We start from the raw sequence: 22,121 nt of genomic DNA, 5'->3' as shown, positions 1-22,121 counted from the left end.
GACTCACAGAAATCTCTACTAAAATAATGGGAGAGATACAAAATGACTCATAAGTAGAAAGATCATTACAGACCTTACCACAATCATGAACAAGAAAGCACAAAACACAAATGGTTGAGAAATTGTCAAAGACCCATGGAGAGGTAGACAAGATGGCTCAGTTGGGAAAAGCTTTTTCGACAAGCCTGACAATCTGAGGAGCTTGGTCGTGGAGGTTCCATGCTTGACAGTAGAAAGCTGATGCCCACATTGTCCTTTAACCTCCACATGCTCACCATGGCACATGTGTGCCTTACCTCCCTAAACATGAAGAAGAGAAACTTGAGGGAAATCATAAGTGAGATTGATATTGACCCAGATTTAGAGATTCTAATATAAGATGTGGTAATCTTTGGTACTTGTGGTAAGACAAATAAGTGCTAAGAGGCCTAATTTTTGGAAGGACTTGTTAACTGGATGTGAGGCAATAAAAGATTGTTAAGCAGAGTGGCGTGCACCTTTAATCCCAGCACTTGGAGGCAGAGGCAGGTGAATCTCTGTGAATTTGATGCTAACCTGATCTACAGATCGAATTCCAGGACAGCCAGGGCTACACAGAGAGACCGTGTCTCCAAACAAACAAACAAACAAACAAACAAGCAAACAAGCGTTGTTCAAGTAAAAAAGGTAATTGACCATAAATTTTAATTTAGGCATAAATAAATCAATATGCTTATAAAGTGTTAAAGATCATTTTAAAATGCAGTTTCACGAATCAAATTAGAAAGGACACTGATATTATTGAGTGCTGATTTACAGGAAGTAGTCTCTGGCAAGATTTGCTAGACACACAGAAACACCAACAGTAAAGACTGAAACTGGCAATCAGGAATTTCCAAGATGACTGAGTAATCAAGAGCCAAGCTTTATGCATCCACAGCAATTCTCCACGAAATATCCCCCAAACTATGAAAAAATGACCAAAATTGCCAAATTTGTGCACGATCGAGAAGCTAATACAGCAAATAGTATTTAAGTTGCTCTGTAGAAACTTACCTGAAAAGAAGAGTCGTCCAAGATTTGGGGCTCTTCATTATTGCCACATACAACCACAGAAGGATCATCGCACAGGAGGTCCCGAGGGGGAGCAAGCGCTGGTGCCACGTGGTGAAAATTAAACCCTGCCATAGTCGTAGAATGTGAAGCAACGCATAGATTATAAGAATAGGGCAATGTCCCCTCGCTGTAGTTGGGAGGAACCACAGGCTGAGACTTCGGGCTGAGACCAGATTGAAAGCAGCTCCAGGAAACTGATCTGGAGGAGTGTCTCAGACGCAGGGCAATAGCTAGAATCACCGCCAGGAGGAAGAGTACTGATATCAGGGCCAAGGCCACCACCAGATAAAACTGAAGCTCACTCTGGGGGTCAGATGGTAGAGAGTCATCGCTGAGGTCTGGCAGGACCTCCTGCAGGCTGTCAGCGAAGATCAGGTGCAGCGTGGCTGTAGCCGAGAGGGGTGGCTGTCCACCATCACGCACAGCGACCAGAAGGCGCTGCCGCGCTGAGTCCCTGTCTCCCAGGGCACGCGCTGTGCGCACCTCGCCTGTGCGCAGCCCCAGGCTGAAGAGCCCGGGATCGCTGGCCTGCAACACGTGGTAAGACAGCCAGGCATTGTGTCCTGAGTCTGCGTCCACAGCCACCACCTTCGTGACCAAGTATCCGGGCTCGGCAGCGCGTGGCACCATGTCGAAGAGCGCAGAGCCGTCGGGCTCGAGCGTGGGATACAGCACGCGTGGCGCGTTGTCATTGCGGTCGCCCACCAGCACGCGCATGCTCACGTTGGCAGTGAGTGCGGGCGATCCCTGGTCTCGCGCCTGCAGTGTCAGCTGGAAGGAGCGCAGCTGCTCGTGGTCGAAGGCGCGCTGCGCATACACCACTCCACTGTCCTGGTTCACAGACACGAAGGACGATAGCGCCCTCGGCTCTAGGTCGCTGGCTATGATAGAGTAGGAGATGAGACCATTGGATCCCAAATCCGGGTCGGAGGCGCTGACTTGAGCAATAGAAGCTCCAGGTGGGTTGTTCTCAGCCACGTGGACCAAGTAGGAGGCCTGGTGGAAAACCGGTGCATTGTCATTGATATCTGTGATGTACACAGTAACACATGTCTTGGAGGAAAGCGATGGCTTGCCACTGTCAGTAGCTGTGATAGTGACATTGTACTCTGGGGTCTGTTCCCGGTTTAGGGCCTTGTCAATCACCAGCTTGTAGTAATTCTTGGAGGTGGGTTGTAATTTGAAGGGAAGTTCTTCCTGAATATGGCAGGCCACCAGACCATTTTGTTCAGAATCTTTGTCTCGAACTTTAATGAGGGCTATTACTGTTCCAAGGACTGAATCCTCTGGAACTTGGTTAGAAAAGGACATAAATGTCACCTCTGGGGCATTGTCATTCTCATCAAGAATCTCGATCTGAACATTACAGTGAGCCGCGTGCACCCCTCCGTCCTTGGCTTCTACACCCAATGCGTATCTATTCTTTTCTTCAAAATCCAATGTACCGTTAGTTGTGATAGCTCCAGTGTTTGGATTGAGGCTGAAGATGTGGTTCGTACTTGCTGGGACATTAAGGAAGGCATAGGTGATCTCTCCGTGGATACTCTCATCCTCATCCGTGGCTGTCACCTGCAGCACTAAGGTTCCCGGCGGCACGTTTTCACGAAGGCTAACTTTGTAAGTGTCCTGGCTGAACACTGGAGCATTATCGTTGGCATCGGTGACTTTGATCCAGATCTGGGTGGTGCTGCTTAGGGGTGGGTCCCCACCATCCATGGCGGTCAGTATTAAGTGATGGGAGCTCTGGTGCTCCCTGTCTAGAGGTTTTTCCAGCAACAATTCTGGGTATTAACTTCCATCGGGACTTTCCTTCGTTGACAAGGAGAAGTGTGGGTTGGGGCTGATAGTGTACATCTTCAGTGAGTTGCTTCCTACATCAGCATCTCGTGCAGAGTCCAGAGGGAATTTTGCCCCTGTTAAGGCTGACTCACAGATCTCCAGTTCAATGCTTTTCCCAAAGAAATGTGGTGCATTATCGTTGATGTCTTGAATAGCAACAGTTATGTGGAAAATGTTCATCGGGTTTTCAATAACAGATTCAAATTCCAGTGCACACTCAGATTTTCTCTCACAAATCTTTTCTCTGTCTATCCTGCCGCTCACTAACAAATCACCACTCACTGCACTAACACTGAAATAATCCTCCGCACTCACTCTCAGCTTTCGACTTGGCAATCCTTGGATACTGAGTCCCAGATCCTTGGCGAGATTTCCCACCAGAGAGCCCTTGGCTAACTCCTCCGGAATGGAGTAGTGGATGGGCTGGGAGAAGGCGCCGCAAAACAAAGGCATCAGGAAGTGAAGCATTACCTGGTTGGCCATCGTTCCAAAGCCGCTGGGGTTGCTCTGCCGTTCTGAGCTCGCCAGAGGCTTCTTTTTGAGGTTTCTCCGGGATTTAAAAGAGACAACTAGAGTCCTGGATGTTTGTGATTAGGGCAGGATTTGTCAGGCGCTTGAAGAGGGCACAGGAACCGGACGGATGTTTTCCTAGGTGCCGGAAAAAGCAAGCAAGCCCTCGCTGGACCCTACGGAACGGAGAACCCTGCTCTTCCCTTTGGTCAACAGCGTCACCTAATGGTTGTCTTGTAAAACTGCGTATCATGTAGCTATCAAACCTTTTTGGTTTGACTTTTAGTTAACAACCATTTGCCCCTTTGGTTTAGATATTTCACTTTGTTTATTATCATTCCATGAATGTTTTCATCATTATACAGCATCCTTCCCATTTCACAAGGCGTGCGTTTTCCCTTTTACCAGTTTTGGAAAAAAATGCCATCAATGTCTTCTCTGTATGGCACTTACAAACTCAGGCCCGACCGTCATATCCCAATAAGTGAGTGGGGTTTCAATCTTATGATTCAGTGGGCTATGATCTTTACATTTTTGCAAGTTTATTGAAGTAACTTCTTTATTTAGTGTTTTAATTTCTGTGTATTTTATCAATTCGGTAAAACGTTTCAAAGGTAATCTACACAAAAGAGGAGTGGCATCTGCAGAGATATTTTAACGCATCGATCTTCTTCCTAAAACATTCTATTTTCAGTTAACACACCGTAGTCTGATAACTTATTAAAGGTACCAATGTAGCATTTGGGCTTGTATTATGGTGAATCTTGTGTAAGTCATATTTATTTTTATGAAACAAAATTTTCCAAATATGTAACTCTATAAGACAAATTCTTAACTTCAACTAGTTTAATGCTATTTATTAATAAAATAATTGGTCACAAGTAACTCTTGATGAGAGTGACAGTCTTTAAACACTTTTATTATTTATATTTTATTACACTTATGTATTTGTGTGTTTAGATGTATCTATAAATGTGTGTGCACTCATGTGAAGGTCAGAGAACAATAGACTGGAGTTGGTTTTCTCTGTCCATCATGTAGATGTCAGGGATGGAACTCAGGCTGTCAGCCTTGGCAGCAAGCAACTTTCCCCCTTAGCCATCTCACTGGACCTAAACACTCTGTTTTAGAACTTAATCCTGGAGTTGGGTTACTCAAATAGGCAAATCTCTTTATTTCTTGTATGTCACCAAGCTGGAATGTGTGGCTTAAATCTGCCTCTTAAATTGAATGTGTTAGAACCCTAATCTTCCAATCCACCGTCTAACGGTATCAGGAGGCAGGCTCTTAAGGAAATGACTATGGCAGGAGGGCTTTTCCTCCATTAGTGACTCAATGGATGGTTACTGGATCATGATATAAGTGGCTTTGTTGTAAAAATAGCAGTCTCTGACACACTTGCTTCGCTTTTGTCATGTGACATCCTCCTGACATGTGTTGGCCCCGAAGAAGAGAGCCCCAAGAAGATGAGATTGTCATGTTATTGGACTTCCTACCTTCCAACAGTCAGATAAATATTCATTTTAAAGATAGATGCCCAAGTCTCAAGTATTTTCTAACTGCAGCAGAAGTGAGCTGGCAGTTGTCAGCTCAATGGTTTACTTATACTATTTTGAAGTACTCAGTCGTCTCCACAGAAATCTACTGCATTTCCCCTGAGAGTCTTTTCTCTTGTTTTCTCTATTTCATGCTTTTAAATTCCTTTTCACAAGATTCCATCACATTTATGGATCTCATGATATACTTTTATATGTTTACAGGTAGTTTCTCCAGGTTCTGTTGACTTACACATTTCGACGTTACATTTTCTAACCTACTGAGGGAGAAATCTGTCCCCTTGAGATGCAATGAAATACATTTTGGTTCATTTTTGGACAACCCTCTTTTTTCCTGACAAAACCAAGTTTGTCAGGAAAGTTCTAGAATGCATCCAGGATTTCTATTTCATTGCTGTAACATGTAACATGTAACATGGCCTGGGAAATCTCTTGCAGAGACTGAGAGATATTTTCCTTGTACTTTGAAATAATATTTTTGTGTGGGCATATATTCATTGCATATGAAACTGGGTTTCACAAAGACATTTTTATACAGGTATATATTGTACACCAGGCACATGCCTCTGTATCCCCTGTAGCCTTATTTTTCTCTCCCCTCCCCTCCTTTTAGCCCCCTCTCTTTTCCCTAGCAGTTTCTCTTTTACTTGTATGCACGCGCGCACATACACACACAATTTTATGTATCTGTATAAAACCTAAGAGTTTATAAATGAGAGATGATATGGTATTTTTGAGATCAACTTAACTTTCTTAATATTAATTAAGGCAGCTTAATTACAGTTGCATTCATTTTTCTGCAAAGGATAAAGTTTCTTTTTTCTTTACGGGTGTAAAATTCCATTGTATATCTATACATCACCTTTTCTTTGTTCATTTCTCTATTGGTGGACACACCTAGGTTACTTCGTCATTGTGGACAGTGCTGCAGTGAACACTGAAGCATCTCTGTGATAGGTTGACTTACAGTCCCTTGGGTAAATATCCAGGAGTGAGACAGCTACATGACAGGTTTAAAAAATCCTTTCTGAAAGGATGATAAATACCAGCCCATGGCCCATAATAGGTAAATGAACTCGCTACCTTCAGATGAATACACATGCATACATTTTAGCCACCAAGTATTTAATCATTTGTCAAGCCTCCACCTTTCTTCCTGAGACAGTTCTTGCCTTGTTGCCAAGGTTAGTCTTGAACTCTAGTCTTGAGTGATTCCCACCTCCGTAGTTTCCAGCTGCATCTGCATGTGTCATGCTGTACCTGCTTTCTATCCTTCCCATCCTTATGATGAAAAGACTGTGGTGTGACTTGGAAAGGTTCAGACAAAAGTTTATTAGAGTATAAAATACTTTGTATTTCCCTTCTTTCCCCCCTTGTTTGTGTCAGTCAGGAAAGGCTAGAGGGCAGGAGTGACAATGTTCAAATCACACGGTTTTATAAGGGAAGAGGCAGGTTGAGGTACAGCCAAATGGTCCAGCAGATGATCAATATGTGCCAAGACCCTGGGATCTACCCCAGCACCAGAACAATGAGAACAAAATTATGAAAGGCTCATTTATCACAGGTGTATAGACCACTGTTGGGTCAACTACACGACTCTTCTCTCATTACAGGTACTGACCAAAAGAGGTAGAAAGGGTAACCACAGTTTCTAAGGTTAAGGGAGAGGATGGGAATTCTCATAATGACAATCAGCATTTCCTCCAGAAGTGGCATGTTACTGCCAGTTCTCAGAATGCCTTGGCCATATCTAGTTACCTGGGCCCACCCAGCTGTTACAAGGTCAGGAAGTACAGTCCACTCATAAGCAAGTGGGACACAGGAAGAGAAAACAGAATGTATGATTACATTGTTGCTTTACTTCTCAAATAAATGTGTGTTACGGTTTTATAAGAACCACACTGGCGTAGCTTTTCATAACGCTCAAAGAAATAGACTCACCTCAGGCAGCTCGGGGTCTTCTTGCGTTTCAAGTAAATCTTGAGGTATTATAAGAGGCTCGCTTTTCCCACAGCTCTCCTGGCTGATGAGCGTGTCTGCATAGTTGGGCTGCGGGAAGATCAGGTGACTCTTCCTAGAGCCTGCAGTAAGCGAAACTTCCTGGGAATAGGTCTGCAGGAACGCTTGCACCCCATCTACACCCACAAAGTGAGAGGCTGGTATGCCGGCTAACCCATTTCCTGAAGCCTGTAGCAGGCGCGATGAGTGCCAACGCCGTAGCCTAAGGGCCAGCAGCACAATGACAAAGGCCAGGAAGATGCAGGAGACCGCAGCCACTGCCACCACCAGGTAGAGGGTGAGGTCTGAATTTTTGGGGTTAGCAGGGGTATGGATGCTTTCCAAGTCCCCCAGGATGTCAGGAATGCTGTCAGCCACTGCTATGGTGAGTGTGACTGTGGCGGAAAGAGGGGGCTGGCCATGGTCCTGCACAGCCACCACCAGGCTCTGTTTGAGAGCATCTCGGTCCAGGAGGGCCCGAGCCGTGCGTACCTCGCCTGTGTGCAGCCCCACCGAGAAGAGCCCTGGCTCGCTGGCCTTGATCAGGCGGTAGGACAGCCAAGAGTTTTGTCCTGAATCTTTGTCAACTGCCACCACCTTGGTTACCAGGTATCCAGGTTCTGCAGAGCGGGGTGCTAACTCAACCCCAGTGGAGCCATCTACTGGGAGGGCAGGGTACAGGATTTCAGGTGAGTTGTCATTCTTGTCCAGCACAAATAGACTCAGGGTCGAGTTGCTGCTGAGTGGAGGGTTCCCACTGTCCCTGGCTGTTATGTGTAACTGCAGGTCTCTAAACTGCTCGTAGTCAAAGGAGCAAAGGGCATACAGGACACCAGTATTAGAGTTGATGGAGACGAAGGATGACAGTGGCACCCCCTGAAGTGTGTCCTCAGCCAGTGAGTAAGTGATTTGTGCATTCTTGTCAGTGTCCGGGTCCTGTGCTGTAACAGAGAAGATGGATGCTCCCCTAGCATTGTTTTCTGGGATATAGGCTAAATAGGAGGCACGTGTGAAGGTAGGAGGGTTGTCATTGATGTCTGTCACATGCAGAGTGATATGAGTTTCTGTGGATAGTGGTGGGCTTCCCCCATCAGTGGCTCTCAGACTGATATTATATTGAGACTCCTTCTCATGATCCAGAGATCTGGCTGTCACTAAGCGGTAGTATTGGTCGATTGATTTTTCTAGAGTAAAGGGCAGATTTCCCAGGACAAAAACTGAGACTTGCCCGTTCTGGCCAGAATCTCGGTCATGTACATTGATAAGAGCGATTTCTCTTCCAGCAGGAGCCTCCTCTGGGACCGAGCTTGTGAGGGAAGTGACTGAGATTTCTGGGGCGTTGTCATTCACATCCAGAACCGTGACAAGAATCTTGGCTCTTGAAAAAAGACCTGGTCCGTCTTGTGCTTCAATTTTGATTTCATAGAATACAGCGTCCTCATAATCAAGACTTTTTAATATTGATACATCTCCAGTCACTGAATTGAGATGGAAAATCTGAGCAATTTTCCCAGGCATTTTATCTAGAATGTAGGACACTTGAGCATTGAATCCCTCGTCAGGATCAGTGGCATTCACTGTGGTCAGCCGCGTGCCCACTGGCACATTTTCCAGAACACTGACACGGTACTCTGGCTTAGTAAACACGGGCGGGTTGTCATTTGCATCCAAGACTATCACTTGGATGCACAACTTGCCGGTGTGGGCAGGGTCTCCGCCATCAGAGGCAATGAGATCAAGCTGATGGACTGCCTTTTTCTCACGATCCAGGGCTCGCTCCAGCACCAGCTCTGGGTACTTGGCGTCATCGATGACGCTGTTCACAGCCAAGGAGAAGTAGTCATTGGAGTTGAGCTTATAGTTCTGCAGGGAGTTCATGCCCACATCCGGGTCAAACGCAGTTTTAAGTGGAAATCGGGTTCCAGGAACTGTTAGTTCCCCAATTTTTATTTCCAATTCCTCCGTTGGAAAACTAGGAGCATTATCATTAATATCGCTGATGTCAACTTCTACCTCAAATATTTTCAGCTTATCCTCTACAAGGATGTTAAAGCTCACGACACAGGGCGCGCTCTGGGCGCACAGCTCCTCCCGGTCTATCCTGCCCGCGGTAACCAAGCTGCCGCTTCGCGGGTCCAGAGAGAAAAGCTGCGACCTACCTCTGGAGATGATGCGGACCCCGCGCTCCGCCAGCTCGTGGGGCTCCAGCCCCAGGTCCTTGGAGATGTTGCCCACGTAGGAGCCTTTGTCCAGCTCCTCCGGCACGGAGTAGCGGATCTGCCTGAAGCCAGCCGCGCTCAGTGTCCCCAGGAGCGCGCACAACAAAGCTCCGGCGGTTCCTCGTCCCAGTCGGATCATTTCCTTTTCTGTTTTATTTTTCCTCTGATTCCCACGATGGGTCCCAGCCTTACCCCTTCAAGTAGTTAAATCTTTCATGGATTTAATTCACACACCACAGAGTTGCCCGATGATGTGGTGAGGTCGCTTCTGTCTTCTCAGATTGTTCTTGGTGTTGCTTTGCAGCAGAGAAATGGTGGACTCCGCTTCAGCGGCTCCTTTTCTTCTTGTGTGGTCAACAGCGACACCCAGAGGCCTAATGGTTCACTACACACTCTCAGGCAAACCCAAGTTACCCTTTGTTCCTAGCTTCTGTGAAGAAGCTAGTACTGGCAAGGGAACTAGTACTGATTTCATATAACTTCAAGTTATCCTTCTTTGGAATGCCACGCTCTAACGTTAACTCCACCAGTACCGCTTCAAGCGTAATTACCGTTTTCCAAAGGTGCAGTTTAATATTTACACAGAAACATCAGTTATATTTGTGGATTATAATGTTTGAAGTTTGTCTTTGGTAGCCTGACATATTGGTTTTAATATTTTTCACTTAACCGATTCATTAAATAAACACGTGATTTGGTATCAGACAATACATTCGTCTGGAGATTTAATGTGGAAAATAAAGACACAACCAGTTCTGTCACAGAGTTTATGAGGGTGGAAAATCTCTTGGGGCTTACCATGCACCCCGACTTGGCTGTGGAGTTTAGTGAAGGCCTATTGAGAAGCATGAGAAGGGTGGATCAGGGAGAGGGTTTGGGTGTAGGAGAAGTGACAGATCTCAGGCTACTGAAGACATTTGCCTTGCCTAAGTGCAATGTGTGTGAGGATATCTTTTTAAAAATCACAGCTGACATTGGTAAAGATAAGCTTCTGCTTTACGTCCAGAATCCCTTCTTCTGTATATTTTCCCCTCGAAGCATAGAAATAAACATGAAGACAGATGTGGGGGTGCACACCTTTAATCCCAGTGCTCGGGAGGCAGAGGCAGGCAGATCTCTGTGAATTTGAGGCCAGCCTGGTTCACAAAGTGAGACCCTGTCTCAAAACAAATAGATACAAAAAAAGTCATTTCAGTCATGCGGTATTGCTCAGGGGTTACTGTATCCTTAAAAGGAACCATGTTTTCAGCTTCCTTATGTTCATACCTTATTATCTACTAACAAGTCACGATACGGTGACACATTGTTCTAAAGTGGATTCTGACTGTATCTTGTAGAGGCTGTGCCCTATGAACAAACACACTGGAACACACTGTCCTAAATTTTCTATCAGATACTCTTAGATGTAATAAGAACCCCAAGCACCACAGGAGATGTGAAACTACCTAGTTCAAGTTTCAACTAGTATAGGATTATTTCCAAATAAAAACCAATGGGTACATACTATTAGCATGCCTGTTGTTATTAGGTATATGGTCAACAAGTGTATTGCTCCAACTCGGAGCAATGGAGAAGAAAAACCTAGTGTTTGTGAATGGAACCATTTTTGGCATCTGACGAATAGGAAACTCAGAGAAAACAGCAATTGTATGGTATGGTCTCTGAATACTTTTTATCTTTCCTGAGCAAAGTGTATAAAACTGTTTTTCAAGATAAAAAGTCAATATGATTTCCAGATGTGAGAAAAATGAAGGCTCGGCGAATAGAAACCTGTTACTGTTATTTTCCAAGCTGTTATGGAGGGCACAGCGAGTCTCCGGGAAGCCTGGAGCACTTCCGGAGACCATTGTTTGCAGTTAAGCAGAGGCAGCATGGCGTACTGAAACTCTGTAAGAAATGCAGGTCTCAGGGTCGGAGGCACATCTCAGAGGCGAAGCATGTGCAAAATGAGATATTGGTTTCAATAAACAACACGCACACACAAAAATATATGTGCGTGAGATGTAGCTTAGTGTAAATGCCTGCCTACCTATGGTATACAAGGCTCTGAGTTTGATTCTGAACACTGAAAAAAAAAAACCCTATATTTTCTAAAACTTTTGTCTTTGAGACGGGTCTCACTATGTGGCCTTGGCTGCCTGGAGCTTGCTATGTAGACCAGGCTGGTTTAAATCTCATGGAAATCTGCCTGCCTCTGCCTCCTAAGTACAATGGTTGAAGTGTGTGCCATTTTGCCCAGATAAAGTTTCCTCATTTAAACAGGTATTGGTATGCAAATTAAGGAAACAAGCAACTGCTCTGAAAATAAGGATGACTATTCAGATTAAGTGAGAAAAAAATCCAAAGTGTTTTATAATTCATATATAGATTCAAATATAAAGCAAACCTTGCATTTTCGAGAAGACTCTTCAGTTATTACAAAATCCAGTGTAAATGCTGCCTATAGCACACACCCACATGCACACACAGTACATAATACACACACTGCAGGGTTGGGAACCATCACAAGGCCCAGTACATGCTTGGAAGGCACACCACCACTGATCATCAGTTCCAATCTTTCTATATTTAAAAAGAACCACTGATCCACATCCATGAAATGATTTGTCCCATGAACATAAAAGTGTAAGAAATTAACCACAGTTTCTAACAGTCTTCTTTTGACGATCTAAATATCACTGTCAACTACTAATCCCTTATTTTCATCCATTCCATGATGATTTTTAACTTCCCCTGTGGCCCATGAGCATTTAAGACCACCTAGGAATAGTACACCGGGGTTCACTTAAACGTCCATACGCCCTCAAAGAAACACGGGAACAAAACACATGTATTTAAACACCTGGACAACTATATAAATAGGTAAATCTAGCAAAAATAATATGAGCTTAGTACAAAAAAATTCTTTTTACCTGCGGGGTTTCTTCTCTTTTATCATCAAGTAAAGACTGCGGTGCTGAAAGAAAATCATTTTTTTCACAGCTCTCCTGGCTGATGAGAGTATCTGCATAGTTTGGTTGAGGGAAGATAATGTGGCTTTTCCCCGAGTCTGCAGTGAGTGAGACTTCATGGGAATAGGTCTGCAGGAAGGCACGGACTCCATCCACTCCCACAAAGTGTGAGGCAGGGATTCCCCCAAAGCCATCTCCTGAAGCCTGAGGCATTCGAGACATATGCCAGCGCCTCAGCCTGAGTGCCAGCAGTGCAATGACAAAGGCCAAGAAGACACAGGAGACCACAGCCACTGCCACCACCAGGTAGAGAGTGAGTTCTGAATCATCAGAGTTGGCAGGGGTCCTGATGCTGACCAGGTCAGCCAGGACTTCAGGGATGTTGTCAGCTATTGCTATGGTGAGTGTGACCGTGGCAGAGAGAGGAGGTTGGCCGTGATCCTGCACAGCCACCACCAGGCTCTGTTTCAGAGCATCTCTGTCCAACAGGGCCCGAGCTGTGCGTACTTCGCCCGTGTGCAGCCCCACTGAGAAGAGCCCTGGCTCACTGGCCTTGAGCAGACGGTAGGACAGCCAGGCATTCTGACCTGAGTCTTTGTCCACTGCCACCACCTTGGTCACCAGGTATCCAGGCTCTGCCGATCGAGGTGCTAGTTCCACACCAGTGGATCCGTCTGTGGGGAGGGCAGGATATAGGATCTCAGGCATGTTGTCATTCTGGTCCACTAAGAACAGGCTCAATGACACATTGCTACTCAGTGGAGGCTTCCCACTGTCCACTGCTATCACCCACAGCTGCAAGTCTTGGAACTGCTCATAGTCAAAGGAGCGGAGAGCATAGAGGACTCCAGTGTCAGAGTTGATGGAGATGTAGGAGGACAGGGGTGCTCCTTGAAAGGTATCTTCAGCTAAAGAGTAGGTTACATGGGCATTGTCATTACTGTCAGGGTCATAGGCCAACACCGAAAAGATAGAGGTGCCTCTGGGGTTGTTTTCAGGAATGTAGGCAGAGTAGGCCCCCCGGGAGAAGGAGGGTGGGTTGTCATTGATATCTGCCACCTGCAGTAAAAGGTGTGCATCTGTGGACAGAGACGGGCTTCCTTGGTCTTTGGCTCTTAGAGTGATGTTGTAGAAGGAGAACTGTTCCCTGTCAAGGGCTCTGGTTGTAACCAGTCGGTAGTAATTGTCCACTGACCTTTCTAACTTGAAAGGGAGCATCTCAGGAAGTGAACATGTGACAACAGCATTCTGCCCAGAGTCCCTGTCATGCACATTGAAGAGTGCAATTACGGTTCCCAGAGGAGCATCTTCAGGCACAGAAGCAGTGGCAGATGTCATGTAAAATTCTGGGGCATTGTCATTGACATCTAGAACGGTGACAATAACTTTAGTCCTAGTCAGAAGGCCTGGGCCGTCCTGAGCCTCAATATCGATTTCATGGAATTTAGCTTTCTCATAATCCAGACTTTTTGTGATTGTTATATCTCCAGATGTTGACTTTAGCTCAAATGCATCTGTACTTTCTCCAGGGACACGCTCCAGAAAATAAGTCACTTGAGCATTGTATCCCTCATCAGTGTCAGTGGCTGTCACCGTGAGTATCCGGGTTCCTACGGGCATATTCTCAGGAACGCTCACACGATACTCGGGCTGGGTAAAAACAGGAGCGTTGTCGTTCACATCCAAGACCTTCACACGGATGCGGCAGGTGCTAGATCGCACTGGCTTGCCCCTGTCAGAGGCGACTAGAACCAGATGATGAACAGCTTCTTCCTCTCGGTCCAAGGCACGCTCAAGCACCAGCTCTGGGTACTTGTTCCCATCAGCTCCAGTTCGCACGTCCAGAGAGAAGTGGTCATTTGAGTTGAGTTTATACTTCTGGAGGGTGTTCTCTCCCACGTCCGCATCATGTGCACTCTTAAGAGGAATCCTGAATCCTGGTGTAGTTGTTTCACTGATTTTTAGTTCTGGCTCCTCTACTCCAAAGCGAGGAGCATTGTCATTAACATCTATTACCTCCACCTCTACAGAATAAATAGTCAATTTATCTTCCATTAATAGGTTAAAGTTCACCAAACAGGGTGTGCTCTGGGCGCACAGCTCCTCCCGGTCTATCCTGCCTGCGGTGACCAAGCTGCCGCTTCGTGGGTTCAAAGCAAAGAGCTGCGACTTACCTCTGGAGACGATACGGACCCCTCGTTCTTCCAGAGCCCGGGGCTCTAGTCCCAGGTCCTTGGCGATGCTGCCTACGAAGGAGCCTTTGTCGATCTCCTCTGGCACGGAGTAGCGGATCTGTCCAGCTCTGGCCTCCCACAGGGCGGCCCAAAGTGCGCACAGGAGGACCAGCATTCTGCTCTGGGGGAGTTTCTGCAGCGTCGCCATTGCCTTTCTGCAGCCGAGTTTCCTCTGAACCAGCTTCCAGCACAGGGCGGGAGGGGAGTCCAGTCCGTATCCTCCAGGGTCTGAGACGACCACAGTCACCGAACCCAGGTCACCCAAGAGAGAGAACTCTCAGGCTTCTGGGTTGAATTTCTTTGCGTCTTCTCTGACCGGAAGCTGCGGACAAACTACCAGCCTTTTGTGTTGTGCCAATCCTCCAGTGGGATTGGTTGGCTGCCTTTACTCCTTAGGTGGTCAACAGCGACGCTCAGAGGCCTAGCCAGTTTCTGCACTTGCTCAAGCCTTGTTTGCCTGTGGCTTTTAAGCTGCTCTCAAGAATAACACTTAAACTAAGACACAATATTATTTACAGTAAGGTAGGACCCTTCTAAGAACTAATAAGGAAGTTGTAAACATTGTAACCTGATAGTGGTTGCTAGGAAAGTATTGTAGAATGTTTAAGGCTTAAACCAAGTGCTATTGGACATCTTCCACCTTTAAAACAACAAACAAAAAACAAATCAAACCATACAACACAAAACAGAAACATATGCTCAGATTAAAAAGATCAAATTTAAAACATTGGCTACATTTTCTTATAAGGTAGGTTTTTTTTTTTTGAAATTTTGTGCTCAGTTGCAAAGCATTTAACTCGGGCACTTCATTTTTAAATTGTTGATTATCAGATACAACAGCATGTGCGCTTGACACAAGGTTTGATTGACTCTTACTTGGAAACAAGTTCTCAGAAGCTTTCAAGGCGAGAAAGTTGTGGCAAAGTAAAGAGGATATTATTAAGGAGTATGGATGCCAAGTCTGGTGAAAAACACTGCAGGACGGGGACCCAAAACAAGGACGGGACCCAATTTATGTTTGGGAGTCAAAAAGATACCTTTCCTGAATGCCACTTCCTTTGAATCCCGAAAGGCAGGATGAGCCAGGAAGAGGCTGAAATAACATTGTAGAAACTCAGAAGCAATGCTTGGAGTTGGGAGGAACACTATGGAAACTGAAGGTAGCTATATTGATAAAAGCTTGGGCAGACAGGGTACTTTACACTAGGAATCGGTCATTTAAAGTTGTTTGAGATGACTAAGCACTCTTTCCCTTTTATACTTAGTGTTTAGTAAGGTGGTACAAGATGATGCCAGGATGTCAAACTCCTGTTTGACATATATGCATATATATTTATAAATAATGCATTTATTTAAAAATACTTTGAAATATTTCAAGCATACAGACCACTATAGGAAGTAATATAACCAAATTCAGTGTATACCAGTAGGCTTTATTTAATTTTAACATCTTACCATCCATATTTAAATAAGATCAATGTTTAGGCCTTTTGTTTTGAATAAGTTCAGAATGTTTGTGAAAACAGTACAAATAAACCCCATAAATAGCCATCACTTGGTAGCTGAGGGGGCTCGGTTCTATCTGAGGATGCTGGATTTCCTTGTGTAAAGTGATGGGAATATGCAAATGACCTGTGCACGTTCTTCTGGATAGTTTGTCATCTTCCAATTATAATTCTGCCCAAGATAACGTATGCAGTTGATGTTCATGCTGTTTTTCAAATATTTTCAATTTGTGATGTAGCTGTAGGATCGTGCAATTGAACACATACGCTTTACGTTTAAAGTTCACTGGACTCTTTGCTCTCCTTACCCCAAATTCGAGCATTTCAGTTGCGTGTTTTCCTTGATTCCATGTAAGCTGCACACATGATGCCCATTGACCAAAAAAGTACTCTCTATAACCAAAGTACAAAACCCACTCGGCGCTGGTGCGGTTTCATTATCTAGCCTATATCTCTTGGCAATAATTTTCCAGCTTGCTACAAATGTCTTTTTCATAGGGAAATAAAGTATTTTCCAAGTCCAGGATCCATCCCGGGATATATTGTACTTCACGAGCTGTCTGCAGTGTGTAGAACTGGAGCAGTTCATCAGACTTCACATTTCATGGACTTGAAGATCCAGCCAGTGCTACTGTAAAGCCACTCTCCCTTGGGGTGTGATAGACTCTGTCTCTTGATTTAGGTTCAGCTTATGCAGGTCTGGTCAGAGCACAAAGAAACGACATCATCTTCTCAGTGCATCGCCTTGGGAGCCGCCTGGTGCCATTGTCTCAGCACCATTCTTGTTAACATTGATTACTGGAAATGTTCTAGAAATTGTCTAATTATTTGTAGTTATCTCTGTTTCTTATTTGCCGATTAATAACAATCTAGTCCACTCCCCCCCTGCCTTTTTTGCCTCTCCACCATCTTGCTTTGCGGTTTCTTATGGCGTCTTTGTAGTGAGTATTTTGAAAATAATGAATGAGACTTCCAACTTTTTTTTTCCTCAAGATTGTTTTGTTTGTTCAGAGGGGTCCCTTGAGATGTCAAATGAATGTTACAATGGGCTTTTTCATTTCTGCCCCAAACATATTACCTGAATTTTGATAGGGATCTCAGTAGATACATGGGTTGTTTTAATTAGTTCTGTACATTTATATTTCTTTTATTAATATTTTATAGACTATTACGTGTGTGTGGGAATGCCCATGGAGGCCCGAGGAGGACATCAGATCCTCTGAACCTGGAGCCACCAGCAGTTGAGAGAGCTCTGGAGCCTTCCTGCTGGATCTAGGCTTTCTTGGGGGATTATGTTAAAATCTGGGGTTATTTTCAATGCTGCGTTTTTTTTTTTTGATGGTGCGAGCTCATTGTTTTCTGCCTGCTCGACAACACTTTCTTTTTATAATGATAACCAACAAGTTCCTCAAACTTACAACTAGTGTTTGTCGCCTTAAATATGACTGTTGTAATAATGTTCTAATACAACGGTTTTCTTTTTTGCGTGTGTGCACATGAATCTTTAGTTTCAATATTTCAGTATAAATTTCAGAATCTATCCTATCAACAGAATACGGATTTTTAAAACCAACCAATTCATTAATTTGTGTTTAATTATAAGAACTAAGAAAACGCAGACCTGAATTAATTTATTAGTTGAGAGTATAATTTTGTATCAAAGAAGAAAATAAAAAATCCAGAAGACATACAGCAAGAATAAAATTCTGTTGAAAGTCACCAGAGAAGAGAAAGATTTCTTAAAAAGTATGACAGCCCCTGACAGAAAATCTCTCACTTGTGATAACCATAAATTTTATTAAGAAATTGTATTTTGAACTCTAGGCTTATGCAATTTTTTTTTAGTAGAAGATTGTTTTTAAAAAGTTCTCACCTACTCTGCTTCCTTATCTTTTTTCTCTCCTGAGTGCTGCCCCCGCCTGCCAAAGGGTCTCATGTAGCCCATAATAGCTTAAAATTGGATATGTAGCTAAGGATGACCCCAAACTCCTTATCCTCTCACCTCACTCAGCTTCTTAAATACTGGCATTATAGGCATATGTCACCCTGACTAACTTCTATTGGTTCTGGAGTTATTTATTTAATGACCCTTCAAAGGTGGTGAGGCAGTGTTGATCTGGATAACACAGTTCACAGTGAACAGGGCTACTGCTCACTGCATCTGCCCACTACCCTCCATTTCATGAGTCACTTAAGGAGATAGATTTTCAAGCACACACAGAATACCTCTTAATAAGTGATTATAGAACTAAGTTTAGCAATAACATCACAACTTTTATAGATTATTATCATTTTATATTCACACGAGTAAAATTGTGACTTTTGATGGGTTTTACCACTACTGCTTCTGAATAAGTGGATAGTTAACGCAGAATAATGAAATGATTTACCCAGACATAAGTGAGAAATAGGAGACAAATTTGTTTCTAATGCAGTTCTCTTTCCCAAAGGAAACAGGCTTTCACACAACACTCCTCATCCTCACCACTCAAGAGTATGGCTAAAGGCTCCTTCCAAAAGAAGGAGTTTCTACTCGCCACCCTTTTTTTGAGACTGGGATTTGGGCATGTTCTGCAGCCCCAGAATGCTAAAAGAAATCTAAAAGGATAGGCCATCTGTGTAGGATAGGTGTACATGCCTGAAATTCCAGCCCTCCAGTAGTCTGAGGCATAAGGATTACAAATTTAAAATCCTGCTAGGATACAAAGTAAGTTCAAAGCCAGACCAGGCATCTTATCAAGACCTTATCTGAAAATAGTAAAACTCACTTAGCATGCATATAAGCCCTTAGGTTTAATCTCCAGTGGCATGAAACAATAAAAAACTCATAACCACTACTGGGGTATAATGGAATATACTATTTACAGAAAACAGCAAAAGAAAGTATGTGCAGCCATGAATTGTTTTCACTGATATATCTTATAAGGTTATTACAAATTTACCTGAGAAAATATTTCCTCTTTATCTTCAAGCAGAGACTGTGGTGCTGACAGAAATTCTTTTTTCTCACAGCTCTCTTGGCTGATGAGTGTGTCTGCGTAGTTGGGTTGCGGGAAGATCAAGTGGCTCTTACGAGAGTCAGCAGTGAGTGAGATCTCATGGGAATAGGTCTGTAGAAATGCATGTACCCCATCAACACCTACAAAGTTGGAGGTGGGCAGGTCAGTCAGTCCATTTGCTGCAGTCTGGAGCAAGCGTGAGGAGTGCCAATGTCGCAGCTTGAGCACCAAGAGCACTATTACAAAGGCTAGGAAGATGCAGGAGACTACGGCCACTGCCACCACCAGGTAGAGTGTGAGATCTGAATCCTGGGGGTCAGCAGGGGTCCCAATGCTGCCCAGGTCAGCCAGGAGGTCAGGGATGTTGTCAGCCACTGCTATAGTAAATGTGACTGTGGTGGACAGAGGAGGCTGGCCGTGGTCCTGCACAGCCACCACCAGGCTCTGTTTGAGAGCATCTCTGTCCAGCAGGGCCCGAGCTGTGCGTACCTCACCTGTGTGCAGCCCCACCGAGAAGAGCCCTGGCTCGCTGGCTTTGAGCAGACGGTAGGACAGCCAGGAGTTCTGTCCTGAGTCTTTGTCTACTGCTACTACCTTGGTCACCAGGTAACCGGGCTCGGCAGATCGAGGTGCTAGCTCCACACCAGTGGAGCCATCAGTGGGGAGGACAGGGTACAGGATCTCTGGGGCGTTGTCATTCTGATCTATCATGAATAGACTCAGAGATACATTGCTGCTGAGTTGTGGGTTCCCACTATCACGGGCCATCACTCTTAGCTGCAAATCTCGAAACTGCTCATAGTCAAAGGATTGCAGTGCATAGACAACTCCAGTGTCAGAGTTGATGGAGAAATAAGAAGACAAAGGTACTCCCTGAATAGTGTCTTCCACCAGGGCGTAAGTCACTAGAGCATTCTCATTGTGGTCAGCATCCTGGGCCTTTACTGAGAAGATGGAAGCCCCTCTGGGGTTGTTTTCAGGGATGTAGACAGAATAGGAGTCCTGTTCGAAAACTGGAGGGTTGTCATTGATATCTGTCACTAGCAGTGAGATGTGAGCCTGGGTAGATAGGGGTGGAGTTCCCTGATCTGTTGCTGTTATTGTGATGTTGTACCTAGAGCTATGTTCTCTGTCCAGTGTTCTTTCTGTTACTAAGCGGTAATAATTGTCCACTAACTTTTCCAGTTTAAAGGGTAGGTTGCCAGGAATGGAACAAGTGGTGTGACCATTGTCATCAGCGTCTTGATCATGCACACTGATGAGAGCAACTATGGTCCCAGGAGGAAAGTTTTCTGGTATTGTGGTAGTTACAGACGTGACTCCAATTTCTGGGGCATTATCATTAACATCCAAAACAGTGACCAGCACCTTCGCTCTGGCCATGAGTCCAGCACCATCCTGAGCTTGAATTTCCATTGGATAAACTTTGTATTCTTCAAAGTCTAGTGGTTCTTTATTCGATAGTTCTCCTGTGTAAGAATCCAACTGAAATTTCCGGACCACGCTGTGGTCTACATTGTGAAAGGAGTAGGTTACTCTGCCATTAGCTCCCTCATCCGGGTCAGAGGCATTCACCTTGAGAAGCCGAGTGCCTAATGGAACGTTCTCAGGGACTCTCACGTGATACTCTGCCTGAGTAAATGCTGGTGGGTTGTCGTTCACATCTACCACCTGAACATGAATTTGCAAAGTCCCTGAATGTATTGGGTTGCCCCCATCAGAGGCAGTGAGGATCAGGTAATGAACAGCATCTTTTTCTCTGTCTAGAGGTCTCTGCAGTACCATCTCCGGCTGTTGTGGTCCATCAGGTCCCTGTTGCACATCCAGGAAGAAGTGAGGGTTGGCGCTTAGCTGGTAGCTCTGAAGTGAATTTATACCCACATCCAGGTCTTGCCCGAGAGGCAAAGGGATCCTGGTACCTGGGGTCGTTATTTCACTCATTTTTAATTCTAGCTCTTCTAACTGGAATTGGGGAGTGTTGTCATTGATATCAATTATCTCTACTTCGATAGGGACAAGCTTTACTTTATCCTCCATAAGGATGTTAAAGCTCACGACACACGGCACGCTCTGAGCGCACAGCTCTTCCCGGTCTATCCTGCCCGCGGTGACCAAGCTGCCGCTTCGCGGGTTCAGGGAGAAAAGCTGCGACCTACCTCTGGAGACGATGCGGATCCTGCGCTCCGCCAGCTCCCGGGTTTCCAGTCCCAGGTCCTTGGCGATGCTGCCCACGAAGGAGCCTTTGTCGGTTTCTTCTGGCACGGAGTATCGGATGTTTCCAGCCCCAGCTTCCAACAGTAGCTCCAGAGAAAGGCACAGCAGCATCAGCAGGCTCCAACCGGTTAGCTTCTCTGGAATCGCCATTGGTCTCTGGCTTCCTGCTTTTTTCTCAATCTGTTATCAAAGGTATTGTTTCCCTGCTTTTCCAGGGTCTTCTTTACCTTAATATTTTAGATAACTACAGCAAAGAGCTGTGCAGGAATAGGCTGGGAGTCTCAGGCAGACATTTTCAATTTGAGATGACGGAGTCTCAGAGTCACACGGTTTCCCTTTTTTTTTCTTTTCAAATTGGGCGTGTCTAGTGGTGCATGTATACCCCAGGTTGGTGAACAGCGACGCCCAGAATCCTAACAAGTTACTGCACTCCTTGAAAATGTAATCAGTTATCTTAAGTCCTGGTTTATTGTCAGGTAAATAGTAATTTTTTTAAACAATAGTATGCATGTATGTATGCATGTATATATATCCGTATGCATGCACATATGGACATATGTATGTATTATATGTAAAGAAGAAACGATGTTTATTTCTTTATAGATACATTGTTGTACCGCACTGTGCGGGAGAACCTTGTAGTCCAAATTATCTGCTTTCCCTGCTTGCTATTCAAGAAATAATAGCAAGAATTCTTTAACTACAAAGAGAAGAAAATCAGCCTCTCATTTTTGTTGTATAGCTTGATCATCTGATAATTTCTCAAGCCACAAATAGCAGTTTTGAGTATGAAAAAATATTAGGGGTGTGGTGTATGTGTGTATGTGTGTGTGTGTGTGTGTGTGTGTGTGTGTGTGTGTGTGTGTGTGTGTGTGATCAACTTCCAGATTCCAGGATAGTATCCATTCCATTTTCTTTCCATTGCACTTTGAATATTTTTAGAAACGTTGTATTTTGAAGACAATGTTAAACCATATCTGTATTTCCCTTCTTTTCTGAAG

At 44.6% G+C, this 22,121-nt stretch overlaps 3 protein-coding genes and 1 pseudogene across 3 annotated transcripts in view; all 4 read right to left on the bottom strand.

The window, feature by feature from the left end:
* Pcdhga3 (protocadherin gamma subfamily A, 3) overlaps positions 1 to 9,526 on the bottom strand; it is a 168,673-nt gene extending 159,147 nt beyond the window's left edge. The window contains exon 1 of the mRNA NM_001037154.1: positions 6,942 to 9,526. Coding sequence (NP_001032231.1) covers positions 6,942 to 9,356 — 2,415 coding nt within the window. The 5' untranslated portion in view covers positions 9,357 to 9,526. The remainder of the gene's footprint in view (positions 1 to 6,941) is intronic.
* Pcdhga2 (protocadherin gamma subfamily A, 2) overlaps positions 1 to 14,720 on the bottom strand; it is a 173,867-nt gene extending 159,147 nt beyond the window's left edge. Inside the window, exon 1 of the mRNA NM_001037139.1 lies at positions 12,130 to 14,720. Coding sequence (NP_001032216.1) covers positions 12,130 to 14,550 — 2,421 coding nt within the window. The 5' untranslated portion in view covers positions 14,551 to 14,720. The remainder of the gene's footprint in view (positions 1 to 12,129) is intronic.
* The window catches only part of Pcdhga1 (protocadherin gamma subfamily A, 1), a 180,417-nt gene extending 159,147 nt beyond the window's left edge, over positions 1 to 21,270 (bottom strand). The window contains exon 1 of the mRNA NM_001037140.1: positions 18,850 to 21,270. Coding sequence (NP_001032217.1) covers positions 18,850 to 21,270 — 2,421 coding nt within the window. The remainder of the gene's footprint in view (positions 1 to 18,849) is intronic.
* Pcdhgb1 (protocadherin gamma subfamily B, 1) lies at positions 650 to 3,600 on the bottom strand (annotated as a pseudogene).
* Positions 21,271 to 22,121: the final 851 nt, after the last annotated feature.

The sequence above is a fragment of the Rattus norvegicus genome, chromosome 18 (genome assembly GCF_021556685.1).
Source record: "Rattus norvegicus strain SHRSP/BbbUtx chromosome 18, alternate assembly SHRSP_T2T, whole genome shotgun sequence".
Classification (NCBI taxonomy): domain Eukaryota; kingdom Metazoa; phylum Chordata; class Mammalia; order Rodentia; family Muridae; genus Rattus; species Rattus norvegicus.
This window is presented reverse-complemented; position numbering and strand designations above follow the sequence as displayed.